General features: G+C 36.5%; 1 protein-coding gene across 3 annotated transcripts; it reads right to left on the reverse strand.

Annotated features, from left to right (window-relative positions):
• Positions 1-9,449: 9,449 nt before the first annotated feature.
• On the reverse strand, positions 9,450-23,213 carry LOC133306291 (pre-mRNA-processing factor 39-2). Of its 3 annotated transcripts, XM_061506589.1 has the most exons (14): positions 23,161-23,213; positions 21,846-21,946; positions 20,584-20,813; positions 19,849-20,016; positions 17,887-18,259; positions 17,620-17,763; positions 16,666-16,818; positions 16,450-16,566; positions 14,991-15,071; positions 13,860-14,009; positions 13,370-13,408; positions 11,813-13,276; positions 9,824-9,874; positions 9,450-9,656 (listed from the first exon to the last, which is right to left on the reverse strand). In XM_061506589.1, the coding sequence occupies exons 1-14, from the start codon at positions 23,189-23,191 to the stop codon at positions 9,558-9,560; spliced, it is 3,201 nt and encodes a 1,066-aa protein (XP_061362573.1). In that variant the 5' UTR covers positions 23,192-23,213; the 3' UTR covers positions 9,450-9,557. The 3 variants fall into 3 exon arrangements, with proteins under 3 accessions (XP_061362573.1, XP_061362572.1, XP_061362574.1); XM_061506588.1 differs by having other exon boundaries at positions 11,813-13,408; XM_061506590.1 differs by lacking the exons at positions 20,584-20,813; positions 21,846-21,946; positions 23,161-23,213 and having other exon boundaries at positions 11,813-13,408; positions 17,887-18,233; positions 19,849-19,889.
• Between the last annotated feature and the right edge of the window lie 1,030 nt (positions 23,214-24,243).

Raw genomic sequence — 24,243 nt, forward strand, 5'->3', positions numbered from 1 at the left:
TGCGCATAGACATGTAGATGATTAATGTCATGGGCCCGTGTCCTATACATCTCTGTTTTGGAGGACAATAATAATTTCATTTTAGGTTTCAGAGGATAACCCAACTCAATTACTAACTTTTTGAGCCACAATAATTCAAACACTCTATGCCACTCTTCTGAATTTGACTTCAGCACTAGGCAATGACATCACTTTTTTGCTTTTTGCTTCTTCACGCGACAAGATTCTCTCCTACTTGTGAGATGCCTTGATGCAGATATCCTATCAATAACCTTTCCTGTCCTGTTTGCATCCAAATACCCATCATCATAAGCCTTTCCTTGTGGAAAACTGTTAAGACTGGATCAGATTGCCAACAAAAGAAATGAAAACACAGGGGAATTTGGCCCAGAACTTACTGGATTTTTTATATTGATAATGAAAACTGAATACATCTAAGAAAGAAGGAAAATAGTTTGTCTAACAATTACAATAACAAGAAGAAAATGCAGAACAGCTACAGCTATGAATTGCATAAAGGAATAACGCAATGAACAGTCACGAATGCAACACTTTCGAGAGGTGTGCTCTCTCCCAAGTTCATTCCAAATCCAGCCTGCCTTTCTCCTTCCATGCCACACCCTCCTTATAACCATTTACTCGCTTAAGGCAGCCACGTCAGCCCTCACATCATGTGCCTCTCCTTCCCTTCTAACTGAATTCCTTCCATCTAAAATATTCCCTGCCACCTCAGCTGACCCCCCTTGAGCTGATCCTCTGTGACGTCTTCTACTATACACCCTCAGAGGTGTCTTATCAATACTTCCCCCCATGACTTTCACCTTGTCCTCAAGGTGGAAATTGGGAAATTGGGAATTAAGCTGGGCGAAATCCTCCCATGAATTCTCAAAATCAGGCAAGTGTAGCCACTTGATCAAGACCTCCGTTCGACCAAGTGCAGTTTTTTTCCATTGCAGGACAGATTCAGGCTCAACTCTCAGTTCCCAATCATCTGTTAGTATGGAAGGCAAAGGTTGCACAGTAGTAGAGGGGGAGATAGCTTTCTTCAATAAGGATACATGAAACACATTATGAACTCGACAGTCATCCGGAAGAGCTAATTTATAGGCAGTGGCACCAATGCGCTCAACAATCTGGTAAGGCCCATAAAAACGCGGGCTGAGTTTCTCGTTCACTCTTCTAGCTATGCTTTTAAGCCTATAAGGCTGCAGTTTGAGATACACCCAGTCACCCACAACAAATTCCAAATCACGTCGATGTTGGTCAGCCTGAACCTTCATACGATTTTGAGCATTTGACAATTGCTGTTGGAGTTCAATCAAAATAGAGTCTCGGTCCTGCAGCAGCTGTGAAACTTCATCCACAGGGGAAGCCATGAAACTGGATCTAAACAAGGTGGGGGGTTCACATCCATACAGAACTTTGAATGGAGTTGTACCCGTAGAGCTTTTATAGGATGTGTTATACCAAAACTCGGCCCAAGGGAGCCAAGTTGGCCAAGTTTTTGGTTTTGGGCTGCAAAAACATCGCAAATAATTTTCCAAACAACGGTTAACCACCTCTGTTTGACCATTAGATTGAGGGTGATAAGCCGTGCTATATTTTAATTTCGTGCCACTGCATCGAAATAATTCTGACCAGAAAGAGCTGATAAAAACACGATCTCTGTCACTTACAATGGAAGAGGGAAACCCATGCAAGCGAACAATTTCTTTGATAAACAGGAAAGCCACCTCCTTAGCTGTATATGGATGAGCCAAGGGAATAAAATGGGCATATTTGGACAGCCTATCTACCACCACAAAGATTGTGTCCAGCCCATGAGCTTTAGGCAGCCCGCCTACAAAATCCATGGAGATATCCGTCCAAAGCTGAGAGGGGATAGGCAAAGGCTGCAATAAACCCGCTGGAGACAGAGTTTGGGCCTTGCTTTGCTGACATACAGCACAGGCAGCCACATAATTCTTGATATTTTTTCTCATGCCTTCCCAATAGACTACACCAGCAACCCTTTTATAAGTCCGTAAGAACCCTGAATGGCCTCCAATGCAAGAATCATGGAACTCCAACAGAATTTTAGGAACCAGTGCAGATTGTTTAGCCAGCACCATTTTCCCTTTATAAAACAGCCGCCCTCCTTGCAAACAGAATCCTTGATGAGCTTGGGGGTCAAGAAGTAAATCCTGAATAATAATCCCCATTCTTGAGTCCCTGTGCAACTCACTTTCAACTTGGTCATAAGCTGTAACATCAACACAAGACAAGGAAAATAAGTCTAAGTTCCTAGAAAGTGCATCAGCAACAACGTTCTCCTTTCCGGGTTGATATAGGATCTCAAAATCATACCCAAGCAGCTTTGATATCCACTTCTGTTGGTCCTCTCCCAACAACTTCTGCTCAGTTAGGAACTTGAGACTTTTCTGATCAGTTTTAATGATAAAGTGACGGCCCAGCAAGTAAGGCCTCCACTTTTGCACCGCAAAGACAATAGCCATTAATTCTTTTTCGTAAATAGACTTTTCTTGAGCTCTAGGTGAGAACCCTTGGCTAATAAAACTTATGGGTCGATTCCCTTGCATCAAAACAGCACCTATCCCTCGTCCCGAAGCATCTGTCACCACCATAAAAGGCTTGGTAAAATCAGGGAGTGCCAAGACAGGGACGGAACACATAGCTGTCTTCAGTTGTTCAAAAGCTTGTTGTGCCTCTGCTGACCAAACAAAGCTGTCCTTCTTTAACAAGTCTGTCAATGGTTTAGCCACCTTTCCATACCCCTGCACAAATTTCCTATAGTAGCCGGTCAATCCAAGAAATCCTCTAAGTGCCTTCACATTCTTAGGGGGAAGCCACTTGGTCATGGCTTCAATTTTCTTAGGGTCAGCACGTACTCCCTCTTTGGAAATTATGTGACCCAAGTACTCAATGTATTCCTGCCCAAAGCTACATTTTTTTCTGTTTGCAAATAAACAGTGTTGCCTCAACACCCCAAACACCAATTTAAGATGTTCCAAATGATCAGTTTGGTCCTTGCTGAAAATTAGAATATCATCAAAAAAAACAAGAACAAACTTGCGTAAAAATGGTTTGAGGACCTCATTCATAAGAGATTGAAAGGTGGAAGGAGCATTGGTGAGCCCAAACGGCATCACCAAGTACTCGTAATGGCCCTCATGTGTTCTAAAAGCCGTTTTAGGAATGTCCTCCTCACGCATCCTAATCTGATGGTACCCCGATTTCAGATCCAGTTTAGAAAAAATGTTAGAGCCTCCTAACTCATCGAGTAATTCTTCTATGACCGGAATAGGGAATTTATCAGGAATAATCAGCTTATTTAAGGCTCGATAGTCAACACACACTCTCCAACTACCATCTTTTTTCCGAATCAGAATTACTGGGCTGGAGTAAGGGCTTACACTCGGTCTGATCATCCCCGATTGTAACAACTCAGCAACCAAATTTTCAATTAAATTTTTCTGATAATGGGGATACCTGTAGGGTCGAACATTTGGCACCTGACTTCCTGGTTTGAGGATTATAGCATGATCTTGTCTTCGGGCTGGAGGGAGATCATTTGGAACTTGAAAAATGTCCTCATACTCTGCGAGCAACTCATCTAATTCTCTCCAATCTCCAGTGTTCTTCTTCTGCTCCACAGAAGACCACATCGAAGCTATCACATACCCTTGTCCGTCCTCAGCCAACGCCTTAATTGCTGAACGAAAAGAAGCTGTCGTTTTCTTGCAGGTTATAGATGAATCTCCCTTCAACACCACTTCACGGTCACCGTCAAGGAACTTCAAGGTGAGTTTGTTGAAATCAGCACGAATCTCTCCCAAACTTTTCAGCCAGTCGAGACCCAAAATGACTTCGGCCCCACCAAGCTCGAAGATGCGTAGATCCTGACGCGTGGATGTGCCCTGTATTAGAATTTCCACCTGACGGCAGATCCCGTGGCTAGTAACCTTGTAACCGTCCCCCATTTCCACCTTAAAAGTGAGGGTCTCTTCAACAACCAGACACAAACGGTCCGCCACTGCCTTACTCACAAAATTATGAGTCGCTCCGCAGTCCACTAGCATCGTGACACGCTCCCCTCGGATGGAGCCCCATAGCTGCATACTTTGGTTCGAAGAGAGCCCTAGGACGCTGTACATAGAAAGCTGCAACGCTTCCTCTTTCTCCGTCTCGTTCTCCTCTTCTACTTGGATGTTCTCCCCTTCTGGACGGTCGGCTTCTTCGTCGTCGTTCACCAACAAGAGCTGCAGCTGTGCACTTTTGCAACGATGTTCCAGATTCCATTTTTCATTGCACTTGAAACACGCTCCCCTACGCATGCGATCTTGAAGCTCCGTTTGGGAAAGTCTCCGTCCCACAAATTTCTGATTATTACTGGTCGAATCTGCTAGGGTTCGTGCAATGCCAGCAGATTCCCCCAAATTGGCAATTCCAGAGACACGCGTGTTATTCTCAGCCACATTATTAGGGGCAGAAGCGTCATTTCTCGACGTCTGATTGAGCTGGGTTGCGTGATTGGGCCCTTGTTTGTTACTCGTTGAGCTTGGCCCAATTCGATTTGGCTGATTTGTCCTACCTAGTCCAGCCCATCTTACTCCTCCGTTAATTCCAAACCCATCTCCAATCCACGCAGCGTTCCGTTTCTCCATCAGCATCGTCTCTCTCATCATCTCAGCCAAACTTGTGACGTTTCTCTACAACAACTCAATACGGAAGCTGTCACAAATGCCATGGAGCCATATTTCCCTTAACATATGCTCATCAGCATAATGGAGGGGGCCAATGATCCGTTCAAATTCAGCCCTGTAAACTGCCACACTTCCAGTTTGTCTCAGATTCATTAATTCCTGGTAGGGACTTCCACTCACCTCCAATTGAAATCGCTCCATTGCGTCTGCTCTGAAGTCTGCCCACGACGCATTAGGGTTGTCGCGCTCCCACACCTGATACCAATTCAGAGCAGGACCTTCCAATACCACCATCACAGATTCCACCTTGTCTCTGTCTGGGATTCTATTAATTAAGAAGAATCTCTCCACCTTGTTCAGCCAGGAGTACACATCATCTCCTGAGAATCTTGGTAGATCTAGTCTTGGGCTTTGCCATCCCGTTCTACGCATGTCCGCCTCCGTCTCGAATCTATTGTCAGATTCTGTGGATTCAAGGCTCACCCTCCGTGAGCGACCACGACGACGATTTCCCTCATGATTACGGTGCCCTCTGCGATGACGGTCGTCTTGCAATAGCTGCAGTATTTCATTGAGTCTTTGTTCATTTTGCCGGAAGCGTTCCTCCACCAACGCCTCGTTGCTTCTTAGCCTCTCTTCTAAAATCTCAAATCGGTTGTCCATGTTGCGCGTCAGAACCATTCAAAGCACCCCAGATCGGAGTGCTCTGATACCAGTTGTTAAGACTGGATCAGATTGCCAACAAAAGAAATGAAAACACAGGGGAATTTGGCCCAGAACTTACTGGATTTTTTATATTGATAATGAAAACTGAATACATCTAAGAAAGAAGGAAAATAGTTTGTCTAACAATTACAATAACAAGAAGAAAATGCAGAACAGCTACAGCTATGAATTGCATAAAGGAATAACGCAATGAACAGTCACGAATGCAACACTTTCGAGAGGTGTGCTCTCTCCCAAGTTCATTCCAAATCCAGCCTGCCTTTCTCCTTCCATGCCACACCCTCCTTATAACCATTTACTCGCTTAAGGCAGCCACGTCAGCCCTCACATCATGTGCCTCTCCTTCCCTTCTAACTGAATTCCTTCCATCTAAAATATTCCCTGCCACCTCAGCTGACCCCCCTTGAGCTGATCCTCTGTGACGTCTTCTACTATACACCCTCAGAGGTGTCTTATCAAAAACTCTAAACACTTCATTCATATGATGCTTCCATGGAGCATAAGTGAACTGACTCAACACTCATTACATGGGCAATGTAAGGACGTGTGTGGGATAGATAAATCAATCTTCCTACTAAACTTTGATATCTTTCTTTAGTGGTTGCTACTTGTTCTGAATCCTCTCCAAGCTTGTGATTTTGAATGATAGGACTGTCAGCTAGCTTGCATGCTAACATTTGATATCCTTTTGCAACTGCATGTGCTTTTGTTACTTTCTATCATGCCATCCGACCGACACTTTATAGTGAAAACCCACTTACATCCCAATGCTTTTTTCACCTAGTAATTAACGAGATTCCACATGTGATTTCTGTCCAAAGTTTGCACTCCTTTGTAGCTTGCACCCATTTAGGATCCTTTAGAACTTCTTCTACCCCACCCGGAACTCTACTGACCAAGATATTCAGGAAGTTTATACTTGGTGTACATATTAGTCTTATCTCAAGAGATATAGAGTAGTAGAACTCACCTCAGGAGCATGCACAGGAGATTGGTCGGGTACTTAAGATGGAATATTTTGAGACAGTGGAGTCTGTTTATCTTAATTGGAAGTGATCTGTTGAGCATATCCTTTCCGCAGAAGATTCTAATTTTGGAATGGGATCAGGAAGTGGTGCCACATCATTCTCTTCATTTGCATCCCAAACACCAGGAAAGAGTTTTTCCCACCAATTCTTATTTGAATCTTGATTCTCTTCACGAATAGGGGTGGGATGAGAGAAGAACTCAGACCCCATGAACATGATATCCATGATGACATGGGTCTTCTTAGTTATTGGATTGTAGCAGTGGTCCTTCTGGTGTGGGCTATAAACAATGAGTACACATTGCTCAGCTCAAGGGTCTCCGTTGATTTTTGTGGAGATGAACAATGCCACATACCCGAAAACCTTAGGTGGTATGGTCAAGATGGAAGGGAGTTCCACATGTTCAGCCAAGCATTGTATCAGTGTTTTGAGGTTCACCCGAGAAGACATCTAATTCATCAAATGTTACATCTCAGAACCACCTATAAGGAGAGCCCTTGCGATTCAAGAATATGGTGCTTATTATGTTTGTGAGAGTACAACACATACAAGACAGTCTACTGATTGACAAAATATTAAAATTGATTCTATTCAATCCCTAAGATTAAGGGATTTGATATCTCTCCTAAAATACAGGATTTTATATGATGCATGCACATAAGATATAATAAATGGGTTTTGCCTGAGATGAAAACATAATAAATCATGCTTGAGCTCACGCCATCAACTAATACAGTGGAAATTGAACTGAAATGGATGCAGCTATATGTGAACAAATGGAAGGGTGGCGATGATGTGGTTCCTTCTGAAGGGCAGGGAGCAGGCTTGTGGCAAAAGTTATTTGAGCTGACCAACCTCAAGTTTTGCTTTTTTATTTTATTTTATTTTTTAAAGTATTCAAGCCATTAAGTTCTGATTTGAAGTAGATGGATTTTGGCCTGTGTAAAGCTGACTATCAGTTCTTTGATGATTGTCTGCTATTTCTTGAAATCTACATAGCATTCATAATTTTGGATCCATTATCTGCAGGTTCGTGAAGAAAACATAATAGATTATCCCCTTAATGGCAGTCTAATAGGTATGTAAATTTGGATTACACAATTATTGTCCAGGAGTTTTGCAAGTATTTGTAATTGACTGCAGAAGTTTTGGAATACACATTTTTGTCTAGGGAGTTTTGCAATAATATTTTACTGATGCTTCACCTTCATTACCTGAAGCACAGTGATGCAGCAGTTGTAAAATTCCACTTGAAATGTTAAATCATTATTGTTAGTTCATCTCTTTCCTCTCTCTCTCTCTCTCTCTATTTGTCTATCTATCTATCTATTTAGCTTTCTTTTCTTTATTTGTTGCACCGGGCCATTTCTTACTTTGCCTTGAATGATTGACCTTGATTGTGATGAAAAATATTAATGATTCACTGCTTCACTTTGCTCTTGTTGCCTGTACAACACACATTTTGGCTGGGATGAATGCCTAACATTCTAACCAGAACTGTTGGATTTATTGTATAGTGTATACTAATACAAAATGTTGGAAAGTGAATAAAAAATGGAAGTTGAAGTAAATGAACTTTTTTTATACATTTTGTTTATACCTTTAGTTGAATATGATCATGTGATGTGATTGAATGCACTGTTTGAGTTTTCTGGGTCACCATGAAAAGTATTACGAACTCATACAACCGTTTAGTTTAGTCTAGCTTACTGTTTGGTGATTATACTTATTTGAACTGCAACTAGTGATGATTTTGATCGAAATAAATTATCAAGGCATGTTCAGTATACCTAAAGTTCTAATCCCTTGTTATTTTAGATATTCTGCTTGACCATATTTCCAATACAGGCTAAATTAATTAAGAGTCGTTTGGAATCTTCAAATAGGAGTTTGTTATGTGGTTAACCATTCTTTCTTTCTTTCTTTTGATTTATCGTAAACTAAAAATATGATCGCTAAGATTTCCTAAACTGTTTTCTTAATGAACACTAATTTCAATTTTCGATATGATTCATTTTAATATAGCTCAAAATTATAATTTGGTCAGTTTTTTTGTTGCATCAACTAATAATAATTTTTAGGCTTGAGAAGTGTTTGAAACTTAGCAATTAGAAGTAACAGACAGCTTGCTTTCACTCGTGATTTTATATAGCTGGGATCGTTGATACAGATGTTTGTTCCGAAATTCAATTCAACAAAAACATAGAAGTGATGAATTCATGATGCCTATAAACTAATGCAGCTCGAAAGGTCTATTAATGGAAAATAATAAGACTGTTGCTATTAAAAATAGCAGACGAAAGTATGAGGTGAGTCCTTGTACTTGAAAAGACTAAATACTAATTTTAGTTCAAATATACGATTGATTTCCGAATGGTTTTTGAAATTGTTGAGCTTGAAGTTAAATAGATAAGTGATTTACAAATGGTTTTTAAAATTGTAGAGGTCGCAGTTAAACATACAAGTGATTTGCAAAGATTCTTAAAATCGTAGGGCTAAAGTTATTAAAGACATCGATAATGAAAGGGTGAGGCGGTCCAATGGTGAAGGATAATGATTTACACACCTAGTTAGATGTAATAATAGGTATTAGTTAGATGTAATAATAGGTATTATATATATATATATATATATAACGCTCCACAAAATTGAAATTCATATATCCGAATTTAATTAGCTAATTTAGCAAATTTCATTCCTTTAAAAGCTTGGATCGCATTGCATAGTCAACTGCCATTAAAAAGCAAAGGAGATCGGGGAAGTGATGATTGGGAAAAGATGTGTTTAAGAGGCTATTTAGGCAAGAACAAATATCAAAATTTACATTATAACCAAACACCTCAATCATAAAATCAACCCTAACTTCAACGAGACCTGGAAATCTGATTTTCAGGAGTTGCAAGACACCTTAAATTTAAGAGCCTTTTCACCTCAAACATACTCTTCCACTATAAATGCAAATTAATATAAACATTTTTGTTTTTAGTAGGAAATTGCTAAAAATTTCATGTTTAGATCAAGTGAGTGTCTTTGGACCAAGTCCTTGCAGAGTAAATTCCGAATTTTACAAGTTGAAACCGGTCAAAACTACAAGGAAATGTCACTCTTCTTGGGTAGATTTCTCTTGGGGATGAGGCAGAACAGGAGAAGAAACCAAACCAGGTTCACTTGATTGTTGCGATAATATTGTTCCGTGGCCCTACATGGCCAAAATACAAAATCAGAGATAGGTTATGTTTAAAAAAAACCAGAAAAAGCCATTTATGCAGTAAATTAAGACCAGTACGGAATTCACCAACATAAAAACAACTCATTCCCAATGCAAGGTACCAAATTTTTTTATATTAAGAATTTGATTTAACTCACCTGCGATGTCACTATTGCTTGCCCTTGGTCTGCTACGGGATGGCTGCTGCTCTGCCATTGCAAAGAAGAATTATAAGTTCAAAAGGAGTTCAAAGAAAGATGAACCACAGACAATCCCACTGATTAAAAGATGGTCATCGAGAATCTGTCTCACCCACTCAGTTTAAGCTGAAAATCAGCTAGAACGTTTGACAAATGCCATTTACTTTTAAGACAGTATATATACACGAAAATAAATTTGCCTACAAGAAAATGGTCATTTTTCCTTATATACAACCAAATCATATTACAGTACAAGAGCCGCATGATAATTTCCAGCTTCCGTTAACGTGAGCAACGCTAGCAGTTATTTGGTCCATTTAACTTGAGAAAAGCATACATATCTTTTAGCAAATTTACCTATTTATTTCATTGTGTAAAAATTACAAGATTTTAGGTAAGGAAAGAGGAAAAGAGGGCATTGGGACTGAATAATCTGAAATTAATATAGATTTGATGTGATATAAAATATAAAGTATTAACCCCTATTTATAATAATATTAGACTCCTAATTTTAATTAGTTAAGGAAACAAATCATGAAAATATAATATATGGAAACCACTTCTAAGAGATCATCTAAGATACCTTAGAATACTATAACATGAAAAAAAAGATATTATGAAATATTTTCTAGATATTCTATCACTCTTTCTTAAGTTAAAGCTTACTTAGGAAGTTAAAGCTTACTTAGGTTGTTAAAGAGTAATGCCTCAAAAAGAAAATAACAAAAATAAAGTAGGCTTCATAAAATTTGTTTGGAGAGGCAACTCAGGGATGTTAGAGGTGCCAGATAGAACATTGTTGGAGAGATAACTCTACATGATGACTGGAATGATCAGTAGGTTGAAGTGCAAGGTGGAATATTGCATGGCTAAGGAAGAAGGAACTTCGCTAAAACGATCATGAAAAGAAATTTCTTGGCAAGAAACCATAAGTAGCAAGAACTAAAACTTCTCCAAATTCATCAAAAATAACATTTGGAAGCTTTGAACAGTGGAAAAAACTTTGACATAAAATCTGGGACAAAGACAAGCCAGACTGCATCTAGGAAGAAGATAGGGCCAGATTATATCTAGGGCAAAGATGGGAATTTGGGACAAAGATGGATTGGTGTCATGTCAATCATAACCACCGTAAGTCACCATCAAAACAATCATCAACGGGAAAAGATATTGCCACTAGTGTGATTCATCCGTGGAGAATGATCTATTTGTAGGAAAAGAAGGGTATGATAAACATTTTCCGACTTTCTGCACCTCAATGCTATGCTAGAGTTGGAAAAGAGCCAAAGAGTAACCAAAATAATGACAAAACCATATATAATAACCACAAAGTTCAGAGTTGCTGAGGATGGGACTGTAGAAGTGTTGATTAAGTGGCTGCACTGCATCTTCATGTTTTTGAGAGTACTAGGAATCATCAGCAGAAATTAATCAGCAATTTCCTGAGTTCCACGTTGAGGACAAGGTGCGAGTCTTAGGGGGAATACTTTAAGGAAACTGCCTATCCTGTGGATGTACAGTAGGAAGGGCAGTAAGGGGTCACATCCCAATTAATAGGATGTAGGGGATTAGGCAGTTAGGGGATCACAAACCAACGTAGTTAGGATGGTTGTAGGTGTGTGATGTAGGCAGTAACTGCTGTAGTTGATAGCCTCAGTAACTGCTTGGTAACTATCAGCACTCAGCAGTGTTAAATAGGTTATGGAGGATAAGAAGGGATTAAGATAGAAGTTGGGAGAGAACCCAGACCTCTAGAAATGTTCTCGGAAGTCTATCATATTCTTCTTGTATTTATTCACCCATGCCTCTGATATCTTATTGATATCAGCATAATATACAGAGTTACCAGTTTTTATTTCCAATATCAGTCTCTGTATGTCTGGTACCTTACATATTCATATTCTCTTTTCCTACTACAAAAACCCATAATTACAACACTTACAGTACCTGAATTGATGGCTGCATCTGCTGAAGGGAAACAGGATGCTCTTGCTGCTGAGGTTGCAGCTGTTGAAAGTACTGCTGCTGCTGCAGAACCAGTTGTTGCAACTGCATTTGTTGCAGCTGTTGTGGTTGAAGACATTCTAGCTGACTTTGTTCTTGAACTTGTAGTGACTGTTCTTGCTGCAATGATTGTTGTTGCAATTGAATATAATGTTGTTGTAGCTGCAACTGCTGTTGCTGTTGGTAGTAATAGTATTGCCATATCTGATTATATTCTTGGCCATTCTGCATATACCCATATTGCCCATTGCCTTGCATTGCTTGTTGCAATACCTGTGATGTGGTATTGGCTGGTGATTGAGACTGAGATAGAGAGTTTTGTATCTGAATGTTTTGTATAGGCCAACTATTAGCTGCCATAAAATCAGTAGGAGTAGCTGCAACTTGAAACTGATTTTGTCCTTGACTGCATTGCTGAACTTGCAATACAGATTGGGAAGAAAAACCTGGAGTTGCAGGCATTTGTACTCCCACTTCAGCTGGATGGATCTGTTGTGGAGACGGATGCTGCCGTTGGTGCTGTTTTCTCTGTGTATATCCGCGATAACCATATTTGGGACCTCTACGAAATTTACCAGCATTCCTCATTTGATGCCAGTTTCCACCACTATTTCTAGAAAACCGGGGTGGAACAAGTGGTCCTTTTGTTCTATGATCTCGATGGCATGCTGAATATGGACTGTTTATTTCAACGTGAATTTGGGCAGACTCTGAATCTTGAGTGCTTGCAGAGTTGTCTTGATTCGCAGTATGACCACCCACTACTGCTCTACTATTTGACTTGCTGCTTTCTGGAATTGTGCCGCGCTCCTCCTGAGACGTCATTGGTCCTGAATCAGGGCATGGGCATGTTCTTTCATGGGGGTTCAATGACATACTTCTCAGAGAAGGTGGCTCCAATTCTTCAGGCTCAAGCTCACACTTTCCCTCAGAAAAAGCAGCATTTTCATTTTTAGATGCTTGCAAAGCTTGTGAGACTTGACTTCCACTGGCAGTTTGAAGTAATAAATTTTCTGATGAAAATTCAGATTCAGAATGATTTTTTTTTAAATTCTTAACAACTTTGATAGATTCCTCTTTCACTTGCACTAAATCTGAAGATGGCACATTATTTTCAGGATCATTATCTCTTGGCTCCTCAGAAACTGGGAGAGGTAATTCTCTTCCTTTATCTTTTGCGTTGTCATCTGATTCCCTGATTTGAAGCCTGTAAGTACCTGTATCATCTGACTGAGTAATATGATTTTCCATCAACATTAATCCATCATTAGTAGCATCAGACTGGGTATCACAATATTTCATCAATGACCCTTTCTTGTCTTGTTGAGGTAAATGAGCATGCGAGTCAGAGCTAGAATCTCTAGATGCTTGATTAGGCATGGCAACAAAAATCACTTCTCTCTTGTCCTTAATCGAACATAGTGATCTACATTTAGCTGATTGCTGATGTAAATCTATCCTGGCAGAGTCTGGAAATAATTTTAGGTGCCGATTCCATACCTTCCGTACATCATGTATGGTTCCACAATAGTCAACAAACTGTTATCAACATTGAAATGCTAGTATCAAAATTTCTAGGTGGGCTTAGCTCAAGCGGCAAAAATTTACAATAAAAATGTTAGTATAAATAGGATCAATCCCTAGTAAACCAAACAAACAATAAAAAGTTCAAAATACTTTATTTTCTTTCTTTTCAATAAAATGAATACATGTTAATGAGCATTTTCTGAGATGAAAGAAAAAAACTTGTTGGAAAGAGTAAAAGCCATCAGTTTATTTTTACGAAGTCAACAACACTATATTGTGCATAATTAAAGAGTAATTACCTGCACAAGCACAGGGTTATAAATTTAGCTAATATGAACGGGTCCAAATCCAATCTTAAGAAAAATGACTAATAAATAAAAAGAACGGATCAACCTTATATTACTTTAATCCTAAATCATAATGATGGACTCAAGTATAATTGAGTTCATATTAAAAATATAACCTCCAGGTATGAGTTCGATATATCCTCTGCATCTTCTGCACTCAGACTTTGAGATCCATCAGACCTTGGAGATATTGCATCTGCAATAATTGAATCTATCACAGCCATGTGCTTTGGCCCTCCATGCACCATTAAGAGCTTTATCAACTCCTGAAAAAGAACACCAAAACAATTGAAGAAATTTTATCATTATTTAATTTTAAATATGATGATTTTATCCCAAAAAACAAAATTGATGGTTGTTAGAATAAAATCATTCCTAAGCCAACGCCTAACAGCTCAAGCTTGATAGAAATGAAACCATTCTCGAGTGGCCAAAACTTTGATCTTGCCAATTTAAGCAGTAAGCACTAGTTATTGGTGAGCCTAAGCTTTATTCATGTCAGGAACAACTCTCCCAAAAGCTTAAGTTGTTAGATGAAGACACATAAATCGTTTTATATAACATCTCTAACACGCCCACGCCCCCTCATGCAAGATGCAAGAGTCCTTTGGGCTTGACGCGTGAACAATGCACAAGTACACCTACCTCGTACTGAAATTTAACTTTTTATTTGGAAGAATGGGGACGACAAAGATTGAATTCTAAGACCACTTTGTAATAAAGACTCTAATACCATGTTATGAACCAACTCTCCTAAAAGTTTTAAACTATTATGTGAAGACAAGTAAATGGTTTTGAATTACATCTCTAACAGTTCACACCAGCTCAAAAGAGGTTTTGCCTGATGGGGTAAGGTGAATTGGTTTTGATAATGCTGCAATCTGGAGAGAATATGAACTTCCCTTTTCTAGTTCCACATTTTAGTTTAGTGGGTAATTCAAACACCTAAAGCCTTTAACCCATAATTGAGGGAGGGTGTTGGAAGAAGTCCCACAATCCATGTAGGTCAGAAGCAACTAGATAGTTTGACTTATTCTGCCAGTATGAATTGGCCTCTCCGTGTATATCTAACAGCAAGTAATGAAAAGCTTTCTTATCTGGTGTTTCAATAGGTCTTCTATAAAGCAGTTGATAACTCAGCCCAGACGAGTGTATATACATGCATGCTTACTGGGAACAGTTCGAGCTTAGGTCTATCTATTTTCACAAAAGTTATATTAGTAATATATTAGAAAAGACAAACATACCTCCAGAAGCAATTTATTTTGAGGCAAAGTTCTGATCCCATCAACTAAGACATCTCTAGCAGCATCCACGTTGTTTGTACTCTTAACGCCAAGAGAGGAACAAGAGGGGGAAAAAATATTATTAGTTAACTACATCTGACATCAGCATGCAATAAAGAAATGACAGGTTTTTTTTTTTTCTTTCTTGTTTTCCATTTTGAAGAATTCCTCCTAGTATAATTTTGATAAGCTTGCTTCAACCCTTTGTCAGTCACTAATTGTAATGAGTAATGATAGCCTAAAGGTACCCCGACCAATTCTCTAACTCAAACGAAAGTTATTCCCTTTGACTTTCCATCAACAGAGCCAAATGTATTGCTGGTATGAAAAGAAAGAAACAATAAACAAAGGAGGGAAAACAGTGATAGGAAGAAACCTTTCCAGACAATCCAATGGATTATGCTAGTGACAAGAAAAAGAAAATCTCAGAATTTGAAGAATGTATTTCTATTATTGATGATATTACTGATAGTAGATAGGCTGAATTTATACACAGTCAGCCTTGACAAAAAAGGAAAATATTTTAACGTTAGAATCTCAGATTTTGGGGATTTCCTAATTGAATAAAAGGTAGAATTAAATGTGTATAGTTCTATGAATGAAATCTATTACAGAAAATTTCCTAATGTAGATGATATAATGAGATAATTTACAGCATAGTATTTTACAGTTTTCTCACAGCAAAGAAAAAGTATACAACAATAAGGATACTAATAAACTGACATGGTACAGTAACTACATGTGTACTTTCCAACAAGGAAAAAGTTCAAGATCTCTACCTAGGAAGTGCAAGCATGCACTTACATATACTTTTAAGATATAATACAAATATTCTTCAATTGTACAAAATGTAAGCAAGGGTTAAAGGAAGCAGAGACACATACACACAATGAGCCAATGAACTAAGTGTGTTTGAGATAATAAAACAATTTAAATATAATTACAACTCCTGTTTGTGAGAAATTTCTTTGACCCTCAAATTTTGAATTATTTCAATTACATACTCCTAGTTTCTAATTGGTGCATCAAACTGTATACAATTATAAATTGGGAATCGAAGAAATAAAATATTTTATAAGGAAAAAGAATTTTCTCATTAAATTAAGGAACTAAAAGATGTACTATATAGTATATACTTCAAGCTCAACTTTATGAGAAAGTATAATTTATTCCCTCCAATTGAATTCTTTTATGGTACTTGGATTATCATTAGTAGTGATATCCAAAGATCTGAATTTCTTCCAGTAGAATCTAGAAGGAGCCAATCAAAAGAAAAAATGAAAATTATAGAGGAAAATGAATGTTCTCAAAATCTTGACTGAATGATTTTTATCATAATAATTAGAGAATCATCAATCACATCAATAAAAAAAAATTTGTTAAGACCCGAATACTCCAAGCAGATGAGCTTACTACCTACCATATATTTTAGCCGAGAAAAATGAACATATAAAATGGGGAGAGCATGTAACTTTTCCTGTGCTGCAGCCATTTGTAGTGCTTCTTTGTATATACTGAAAGCTGATTCCATATTTCCCTGCAACAAATATAAAAAGCAGCACATGCAGTCACTTTTCTGTATCCGGGCATTGCAGAGTTAATTATTCTTCAATTGTAGTAAAGGCTAATTGCATACCAAACGTTTTTCCATATTAGCTTTTGATATAACATTCTCCACAAAGTCTGAATCTGTCTCTTTCCCACTCTGAATATATGCAGCACGAGCAGCTAAAACATCTCCTATTTGTTCCTTAAACCTGGCATTGAATAAATGGATTGCTGGCACTCTCTGCAATGAACATATGATGGAGCTATAAACATCGCCAAGTCATGCATAAAGCTATGAAGTCAAAGCCTAAAGGAGAAAGGAATTAAACAAGTTTCAGTAGGACATAAAATTTAAACAAGTCAAAGCTTATGCGATCAAGTCAAGAGTTTGATCATTCCGCCCCCCGTTCTTCTCAATAAAATTTAAATTCCACCTCAAGAGAGGATGGGTCTGTGCATTGTCCATGCTTATAGCCCAAAGGTCTCTTGTGTGAAGGGCTTTATTAAAAATATAAAATCATTGATGTGCCTTTACCTAATAGAGATTAATGTGTTAACCGCATATAGATTTAATGAACCACTTGAAAATGGTTAATTTGGAAATTTTGTTGACAAGTTCCTAAATCATAATTCTTCCTCTCTTTCTTTTTGGTTAAAAAAGGGACAACTTTTTAGGGAGATGAATAAAAAACAGTTAGGAAGTGCTACTTTGCATCCCAATCTATCTGCATATCAGAACTGGAGACTCCTTGAAATCAATAACGAGCAGAGCAGCAAATAGAAGCCAATGCCATAACCATTACATTTTACTTCTTCCTTTTCCCTTATAAAGTGATATTATGCATTAGTCTCTGTATCTTGGACACCCTTTTCCATATAACAATGATTTTAATGCTTCATACTTGCATTATTTAAAACCCCTTATCTTTTGCAATTGTTTGTCAGACCACTTTAGAGAAACTCTCAGGTGAAAAATAAGTAAATGCAGAAGCTTACCATTTACATGAAAGTCAATCAACACAATAGATAATTAGAAAGATACCTTCAAATAAATTTCAGTTGCTCGGTCTAGAGAATAGTTTGCTATTTCTCTTCCTCCCTTGGCTTCCATGAAGTCCACATAACGCATCCAGTATTCAGGATAGTTGGCACACACAATCAAGCATCTCTCATAAAGTTTCACAGCCTGTACTCAATGGGGAAATGGAAGATTTTAGCCAACAATGTTAATAAAGGGCAAACCCTGGTTCATCTAAAAATAAATTAAGCAATGGTCAAATTTTATTGAGAGTACTGTGCGGAAAAGTACCCAGTCAAAATCCTTTTGAAGTTCAATGAAATCCAGATAATCGTGCCAATTCTGCAACTGATTTGCATCAAGTGGCCGGACATGAAAGTAATATCTCTGAATATTAGCCTCAAAAGAACTAATCTTTGAATACAACTCACAAGCATTATGATAAAGCTGTTCTCCAATGATCTTGTACTTTTTTAGGGCTATTGAACTGGTCAATCCAACAGATGAGTCCATCATATCTTTGATAATGCAATCAATCTTGTCATCCTCGCAACACATAGTCATAGGCATTTCACCATCAAAACATGGTTCAGATTGCAATTCCTTCGGAGAATTGTCCAGGCTTCCCATGCCCTCTTCTAAAAAGGATAGCAACTTTTTAAAACTGAAGAAATATAGAACTAATATCTGGTAAGTGCATCACTCAAATATATGTATATATAAATAAAAATACACACCAGACACCACACACCCATTCACATGTTAAGCAATCACTCTTTATACGGTTCCACAAGCAGAACAATTATTCACGTCCACAAGTTGTGTCAGAAGTAATATCTAAGAAAATATTTAAAAAAATGAATAAATGACATGAATTACAGACTCCAAAAAAATGGCTGGTCTGCAGTATAAGCTAAAAAGTAGTAAAAATTGCAAAAGCAATAGCGAAGAATGACTAAAATTTGACTGAGGTGAGAGGCAGATTAATTGAGATTTCAGTTATTTAACATCTCTGGAAGCTCCGAAATCAAGAATCAAACAGAAACTGACTTTAAAAATCAGGTTTTCCAAAAGAGTTGCCAAAACCCACAACCCTAACCCCCTAATATTAGTCAAGCCAATCCTTTCACCAGCTATTTGAGCTTGACTTATTAAATGCTGAGATCATTGTAATTAATATCGCACGATACAATTTGATACAGAACAAAAACGATACAAATCAAACGTTTGTTGGACCAGGCCATGGATCGTTCCTTGAATCGCAGAATTGCACTATTTCGTTCCGTATCGCGAATCGTATCAAAGGATATGCGATTCAAAATCCAAAACGATTTTGGAAAGAGAAATGACCAAGAAGCGATGATTCAAATTATGGAGAATCTGGAAAGTCATTTAACGGAAGATTGTGGATTTCGCAAAATTCAAATTCCCAACTAAATCCAAATTAAGAAGATCCCAAATCGATTTCTTATTCTTTCTCGTCTTGACCAAGGAACATTTGTTCTTGATTTTTCTTTCGTCCAAGCCAGAAACACATAAGAACAGAAAATAGAGACACTCATACTCAAAAACTGGTTTTAAGTTTGGTTACTCATCTAATTTTCTATTTGAATTTTTTTGGAATTTGGATTTATATGATATTATATATTTTCAAGTCATTAATCATTATGTTTCTAACTCTTACGATTCACGATATAAAATAGCAGCCAAACAATTCACAGGTGGTTTGTTTACCAATTTAAAAAAAACAGAAATTAGCATATATTTTGATTTACTATAATATTTATAGAAAATAATAAATAATTTAGTATAGCTGTTTTGAGTATATGTATAGTTTTAAGAATCTATAATTCCAATTACTTTAAAATCCGTTTATTGAGTAATTTTTATTTTGTTTTTCTATTTACAATTTTAATCATATATTTGCACTTCATAATTTCAATATATACTTACTAATATTGCCTATAAAACCAGAAAATGTTGTCGTAACTCCCCCAACCTGCTCTCCCTCTCTCTCCCTACCTCACAGGGAAAAAAGAAAAACAGAAATACCGAATATATAAGTTGTCCTCAAATTTGTAAACATAAAACTTACAGGAGAATGCTAAAAAAAGGAGCACAAGGCAATGCATATAAAAATTATTACAAATATGACTGCATAGCCTTGTAAAAAAGCATCGTTTTAACATCAAATTTACATCAGCTTCTAAAAGCCGCTTTAAAGACTCAGAAGTTTCACAATAGAAGACATACCTATCATAATACTGATGCAACTTTTTGGTTGGGAACTTAAGAGTTTGGATATAAATGTCAGCCAGAGAAATCCACTGCTGCTGGGAAAACTCAAAATGAATATACTTGTCCCACAGGGTATGACATAAGAAGTCCTTCCCAACAAAGGAAATGGCTCTCTTGAACAATCTAGCAAAAATATATCAAGAAAATCATCTCGTTGCCTTTCAGAATAATCAATAGGAAAAGCTTTCAGAGAGTACAAATAGGTTAGAGTGTGGAAACAAATATATAATGGAAGTACTCCACCTAAATCATTCATCCAAACAAATATGTGTGTGTGTGTGTGTGTGTGGAAACAAATATATAATGGAAGAACTCCACCTAAATCATTCATCCAAACAAATATATGTGTGTGTGTATAATGGAAGAGTGGAAACAAATATATAATGGAAGAACTCCACCTAAATCATTCATCCAAACAAATATATATATGTGTGTGTGTGTATTTAATGGAAGAACTCCACCTAAATCATTCATCCAAACAAATATATGTGTGTGGATGTGCGCGCGCGCGCTTTTTATATATGTGTGTGTGGAAACAAATATATAATGGAAGAACTCCACCTAAATCATTCATCCAAACAAATATGTGTGTGTGTGTGTGTATATAATGGAAGAACTCCACCTAAATCATTCATCCAGACAAATATGTGTGAGTGAGCATGCGCGCGCGCGCGCTTTAACTATATTTACCTCCGAATATCAGATGGGTCCTCAAAAGCCGACATACCAAAGCTACAATAGTCAACCCACATGCCTACTGAATACGTTGCTGCTAACACAGCTTGCTCAAAGACTTCAACAACCTTTTCCGCTGTACACAAGCATGCCATGTGGGCAGCATACTTCCTCCAATACCCATAACACAAGGGGAATTTGGACAAGAAATTATCATAAACTAGACAAATTTTCTCCACGTCATCCTGCAAAAATAGGCTCAATTAGACTCATTATACCAATAAATCCAATAAGCTTCATTCTGTTAGACTCCTCCTCCCTTTCCCTCTTAATAAACTTCTCCAAACACAATTCCATTCCTGCCTTCTTTTTCTGGTGTGTGTGTGTGTGCATGCACGCATAATTATTACTGTGTTTGCGACCATATCTCATAATTTATTATTACATTCATGACTGGTGAAATAGTTTCAAAAGAGGCCTATGCAGAGTGAGATTTAAATTAAACAAAAACACTTATAGCTTTTCCATATATAAGGTGGTTCTGCCTACTAAGTACGAAATAAAATGTTCAGCACTAAAGAGTTGAATTTTTCATTGTATTCCATAACAGATGATGGCATAATTTAATAAGCATAATCTAACAACTACTTCAACTCTCCTTTCTTTTTTGTTTTTGGACTACATAATCCATCATTTAACTTACTAGTTACTTTAATAATGACAGTAATATCACCAGTATTACATCTGCAACACCTATAAAATTTGAATATGAAGAAACTTCAGCTTCAGTAATGTGGAAAATTCCATTGTTGTATATGAAGAGGTATTGAAAGGTTCTTATAACGAATTTCCTTCATCTAGTTGGTTCCCCTCAGTATTTTGGCTACTTCAGGAGGACTTCCTCTGATTCTGTACTTATCTTTTCAGTTAATAAAGATTTTATCAAACAAAATTAAAAAAGAAAAATTCCGAGAAAGAGAATAAAAACTATCTAACTTCTAACCTACCTTAATGAAATCATCTAACAGACTACTGCAATAGTTCAAAGAAGAGAGAGGAATCATCCAACTATAGACTAACAACAAAGGCAATAGTTTAATTAAAATCCTAGATTTCTCAATTAATTCAATTAAGCTAAATTAAATGAGATTCAAATGAAATTATGATATAGTCATACATTGTAAATCAAGCATAAACTTGTTATGCTGATCTAATAAATAACTGAAAAAATAAAAGAAAGTCAATTACCCACTTTGAATTATTGGAATCAAACTTACAGAATATATTTTCTCAATCTCTGATATCAGTAAAGTCCATTCATCAAAATCCAATGAGCCCTTAGAAATAACTTCTTGAAGTTCAAGATTGTCATAGCTAGCTGCAAAAATAAAATAAAATGGACAGCAAGCAACTCAGTATTCTTGCTATGTTGCAGACATTGGTTGGATGAGGAAATAACCTTTACAAAGAGGAGAGATAATTACTTCGCAATAAGCTTATATCCAATAAATAACTATTGAAAATACATACCTTAATTAATGATTAATCTCCAAAAAATTGAAAAGGAGAAACAAAAATGATACAAGAAGGCGCCCAAAAAATGACACAGAGAGAATGCAGTACAAAAAAAAAAGTCATTTTTACACAATATTTACACTACAGAGACAAACAGGCATAGAGTGGTAGAACAATTTGCCAATCAGCTACGATGAAGTATGAATAACTTTCAGAAAAATGAAGTCAAAATTTTCTGTTTTCTTAAAAGCTTCCGTGTACTGTGTACATATAATTATGCTGCCAATACATGCTGGAGAAAGCCATCATTTCATTTCATTTCATTTCTTCTGTACGCAATGCAAACCACTTAGAGAGCTTAATTTTGTTAAACACTAACCCTAAGGGTTTGTTTGATTTAATAACAATATAACCAAAAGTTAAAGTTCAGCAAATGACAAAATGCTTAAATTTTTTGTATGTTGACTGCAACCTATTAAACATAAACCACTGGACTGAACGGCAAACACAGTCAGTCACGTAGCTTACTGAAATATTCTAATGCACCATATGAAATGTATTTAATTCACAAAATAGTGACAGCTTCTCTAAATCTATCAAGTAATTTGTTCTGAAATCACTGTCAACAAAGCTTTATCAATGAGAAAATACCAAGTTCTTTCTTTCCCTTCTTTCTATGTAAGTTTTCATGGTGCAGAGAAATATATGTTGGAATTCTTAGTACCTTTTAAGTACATTTGAATGTTTTTCAGCTTTTCCTTCAATCAACTTATTAATTATCAGTTCCATTTAATACATTTGTAATGCCACACCATTTAAAGAGTTTGAAAATGATAACAATTACATTTATAGTATTTAGCAGTTGCGTTTCCCAGTACTCAAATTTCATACAGTAGCTATATAAAAAACCTAATTTATAAGTACGGATTCATGGGCGTTCAAAAACTCGATCTCTACAAAGAGGGAAAGGCACGGATATATGATACTGTGGAGACAGAAAGCATAATAATAATGATAATAATAATAATAATAATGAAAAAATAGATTTTTTTAAGAACGAAGAAGAAGCAAATTTACCGGAAAATTGTGTATGGCACAGCGCCGCCATTAGAGGGCGATGAGAGAGAATACCGTCACGGCACCGGTACTGAGTAACGTTCGACTCGTTTGCCTTCTTTTCTTATATTTATTTTTATTTTTATTATTATTATTATTAGAAAAAATTATTTATCATTTTAAACGACATAAAATTATGTCATTTTAAGAGAGAAATAGACAAAAAAAAATATTTTTTTATTTAAGATTTAAATTAAAAAAAATCACTCAGCTTTTCTCCCATAATTTTTATTACTTGTGTCTATCTCTCTTAAAATGATATAACTTATATTATTTAAAATGACAAACACGATACCCTTATTATTATTACTACTACTATATTTTACCATTAATTGTATCATTAATTAAAACTTTATCATATATCAGTAAATATGTTAATTGGTTACTATCACACAATATTAAAGATATAATCGAAACAATTAAGGGGAAAACTTTTCTGAAATAAAAATCTTATCTCCTATTGAAACAAAATGGTAGGAACATTGTTTTTAAAAAATAATAAAAAATAAAAATAAATTTGACACATAGTTCCATGTATCTGTAGAAAAAAGCTCTTATCACATGTGGCTGAACTGAAGACAATCATTGTCCAACAATTAAACATATAAAAGTAAGGTAATAATTTAAAACATTATTAAAACTGAGGAGTTAAATTATATTTTAATCTGAAAATTAGATCATGACCACTTAATAAGGAAAACAATTTCTTTGAATGAAAAATTTATTTTATTTTTCCTTCTTTTCTCTCGAAACTTTTTCATCTAAATAAACACTTAAGACTTGGACATAGACTAAACCCCAAATTAGCTCCCTGAATACTCATAAAATATAAATTTAATTTTGACATCAAGTTAATTCAAACGATACAGTATGTAAATATATCCAATAACCTTGTGTTTTGCCTTGACAATTAACAAGGTCAATCTTTTTCTTATGATTGATATGAATATATTTACCAAAGCTTGTCTTTACTCACAAAGAGCTTTTTATTGTAGTTTTTAGAGTTAAAATCCATTAATGATTTGAAAATTTTGATACGTGACG

This window comes from Gastrolobium bilobum, unplaced genomic scaffold (genome assembly GCF_033153095.1).
Source record: "Gastrolobium bilobum isolate Gb01-03AN ecotype WA unplaced genomic scaffold, APGP_CSIRO_Gbil_v1 utg168, whole genome shotgun sequence".
In the NCBI taxonomy this organism is placed as follows: Eukaryota; Viridiplantae; Streptophyta; class Magnoliopsida; order Fabales; family Fabaceae; genus Gastrolobium; species Gastrolobium bilobum.